Source organism: Nicotiana sylvestris, chromosome 1, assembly GCF_000393655.2.
Source record: "Nicotiana sylvestris chromosome 1, ASM39365v2, whole genome shotgun sequence".
Lineage (NCBI taxonomy): Eukaryota > Viridiplantae > Streptophyta > Magnoliopsida > Solanales > Solanaceae > Nicotiana > Nicotiana sylvestris.
In genome coordinates this window covers 107,447,240-107,450,566 of record NC_091057.1, presented here as the reverse complement: position 1 = coordinate 107,450,566, position 3,327 = coordinate 107,447,240, and the positions used below count along the sequence as shown (strand labels likewise).

The 3,327-nt window shown below is 34.0% G+C and overlaps 1 protein-coding gene across 1 annotated transcript; it reads left to right on the top strand.

The window, feature by feature from the left end:
- The first annotated feature begins 594 nt into the window (after nt 1–594).
- Nucleotides 595–2,813, top strand: LOC138872962 (uncharacterized). The gene is made up of 3 exons (XM_070151388.1): nt 595–728; nt 1,446–1,998; nt 2,328–2,813. Exons 1-3 carry the CDS (start codon nt 595–597, stop codon nt 2,811–2,813), a joined length of 1,173 nt encoding a protein of 390 aa, XP_070007489.1.
- The last annotated feature ends 514 nt before the right edge of the window (nt 2,814–3,327 follow it).

Here is a 3,327-nt window from a genome sequence, read left to right as displayed (position 1 = left end):
AACAACCTAAAAATTCTTCTATTCACTTTCCTAATACTTGCCACTAACATGAATCTGCAGGATGAGTTCAATTTGCATTGTTATAACTTTCAATGGGAGTTGGACTCCTGATTTCAAATACTTGGATCATGATACAAAACTTATTCTACTTAATAAGCACATATCATTCAATACTTTCCTGAAGAAAATTAGGGAAGTTGCAAATATTGATCCAACCAGATATGCACTAAAAGTATGGTTTGATATCAAACTAAATACAAGCAAAGGAATGTTTGTAACTTCAGATGAAGAACTCACTACCTGTATACATTTGCTTACAACTGATTCACCCTACAATAATTTCCATTTCATCATCGAAAAAATACATCCTTCAAAATCTGCAACATTCAAACAATCGCTTGCATATGCGATAGATTCAGAACCTTTTGTTGAATATCAATATGAAGTAGGACAACTAATAATGGAAGTAGACAACGAGCAACAACCTTCTAACATTACAGTTGCTTCAGAATATATAATGCCGCAACAATTACCCCTCCTCCAATAAATTCATACCAGTTTGTCGATGACCAAGAAGAAGAAGGATAACTAATAATGCAAATTGACAACCAACACACAATCCAACAAAGCTTTTTGTTACCTTCTGCAATGATAAGCAACAACGAAGATGAAGTAAACATGGAGCTTATACCGATAACATCAGATAGAATTGAAGAAATTGCTGAAAGGTCTTGTGCTTCTCAGAAATCAAGAAAAAGAGTGAGGAGAAAGCTGAAATAATCTCCACCATGTAAAATACTTAGGAACGATGCGTTGCCTGAGGAAGTAAGAGTTGGATCAATTTTTGAGAACAAATAAAACATGACTAAATTTTTCTACAGCTTGGAGATAAACCAGAAAGTTGAATTCACTGTTGTTAGATCATGTTCAAAGAGATACGAGCTGAAATGCATCGTGGACAAATGTGGTTGGAATGTACGTGCTACCAGAATAAAAAATTCCACACTATTCAGGGTGATAAAATATCATAACATCCATGAATGCTCGGTTGATGCAAGAAAATCAGATCAGAAGCATGCTACATCAAATTTTATAAGTGAACAAATTATAGAACATGTTCGAGACAAAAAAATAGAGATTACACCAACCTTTGTAGAAAATGAAATGAAAAAGAAATTTGGAATTGACATTGGTTATCACAAGGCATGGCGTGCTATTCAAAAAGCCGTTGCTTGCATAAGGAGAACACTTGAAGAGAACTACCAGATTCTTCCTTCATACCTACACATGATGGTGGGCAAAAACCCAGGAACGTACACAAGTATAAAAAGAGATGCGTAGAATAGGTAAGCAAAACAATACTAACCATCAGCCTGAAGTTTCAAATGTTCCTATTTGAAAAACTTCACATCTTATGATTTATTTTTTTGTGTTTCACTATACAGATTTGCTTACATGTTCTTTGCTCATGCGGCATCAATAGCTGGTTGGTCCTACTGTAGACCCGTTATTGCAGTAGATGCAACGTTTTTAAAGTCAAAATATCGTGATGTTATATTTGTTGCTGTATCAAAGGATGCAAACAATCAAATCTTTCCTCTATGTTTTGGTGTAGCAGATTCAGAAAACAATGAGGCATACATTTGGTTCTTCGGAGAAATGAGAAAAGCAATTCAAGTCCGTCGTGAACTGGTTTTCTTGTCAGATAGAAACCAATCGATCACAAATGGTATTAGAAAAGTTTTTCCTGAAGCTCACCATGGTATCTGCCTCTATCACTTTGAGAAAAATTTAAAGCAAAGACATGCAAAAGCCACGGTAATAAATCTTTTTCAAAGTGCTGCAAGGTCATACAAACGTGAAGATTTTAATCAGTTAATGTTCCAACTCAAAAGTATTGACAAGAAAACATACAATTCCATAATGGAAGAGCCTCCCGAGAGATGGGCTCGATCGTGGTTCCCACGGAGACATTATGATATGCTAACAACAAACATGGTAGAATCAATGAATTCTATTTTACTAAAAGGGAGAGAAATGCCTATTTTAAGAATGTTAGATTTCATCCAAGAAAATTTGGGATAGTGGTTTTACGAACGGAGAAAAAAGGTAAATAAAACTTTTCACAGAGTATCAATATGGGCAGAAGAAGAGATGACTAGGAAGATGGACTTGGCTTGCAAAATATTTGTGAGTATATTTATTAACTTTAGCTTTTTATATCTGTTGCATTGATTTACTGCTTATATTTAAAAAAAATCATACTTTTTCTTTTTGAAGCAAAAATACACTAATATAGTTTGTCTTAATTTTTTATTCCTTGTTAGGTGTTCAACCTTGACTCAATATTGTTTAAAATAAATAGTGAAGGAATCGAATTCATTGTGGACTTAAAGAAGAGAACTTGTGACTGCCTGGAATTCCAACTTGATGAATTGCCCTGTCCACATGTAATTGCTGCTATAAATAAGAGATATTTGCAGAAATCTGATTACTGCTCAAATTGGTATTCAAGGGAAACATGGTTGAAAACATATAAAGGATATATGAATACCGTGGGAGAACAAAAATCATGGGATATACCACAAAATGTACAATCTGAGATCACAAAACCTCCCCATGTAGAGATTTTACAAGGAAGAAGAAAAAAAAGAGGCATATACCTGCGACTGAATCAGTACCATTCAAGTCTACCAAATGTAGTCGATGTAAACAAGCTGGGCATAACAGAACAACTGTTATGTTGCTTGTCTTCTCCAGCACCTCATCCATATTCCAAGAAACACATTGAAAAATACTCCAACCTTCAATAATCCTTGGTCTGAATTTAGACTTTCTTTATTGTATGACATAATTGAAATGTGATTTTTTTCATAGGAATAAAAAAATAAGCTCTTGGACTATTTTATATACTGCTAAAGTACAAATCACTCATTTGTGTTGCGCGGGCTTACAGGTTTGGTTGCATAAAAAGTACGCAATGACTTATGTGACAAAAAACATTAGCTTACAGTATGTGAAATACATATCCTTAAACAAACACACATACACACACACATATACACACACTCACACACACACACACACACATACGCGTACAACACACAAAAAGAAATGCATGTACAAACAAAAGTTGCAGCATCTCTAAGCTGAAGTTATAGAAAAAGAACTTAATAAAAACTAATAACCATACTGCAACTAAGAAATATAAAGCAAATACCAACAAATAACAAGGATAATGCAATAGAAAGCTAAGAACAAAGAGGATGACAATTACATTAATATAAAAAGAGATGAGAACAACAAACAATGTACAAACAAAACTTC

Excerpts from the sequence above, each read along its gene's own strand:
- LOC138872962 (XM_070151388.1), top strand. The coding sequence starts at position 595 with ATGCAAATTGACAACCAACACACAATCCAACAAAGCTTTTTGTTACCT. Across the intron at positions 729-1,445 it reads ATTGAAGAAATTGCTGAAAG|ATTTGCTTACATGTTCTTTG; the intron begins GTCTTGTGCTTC and ends TTCACTATACAG. Across the intron at positions 1,999-2,327 it reads ATATGCTAACAACAAACATG|GTGTTCAACCTTGACTCAAT; the intron begins GTAGAATCAATG and ends ATTCCTTGTTAG.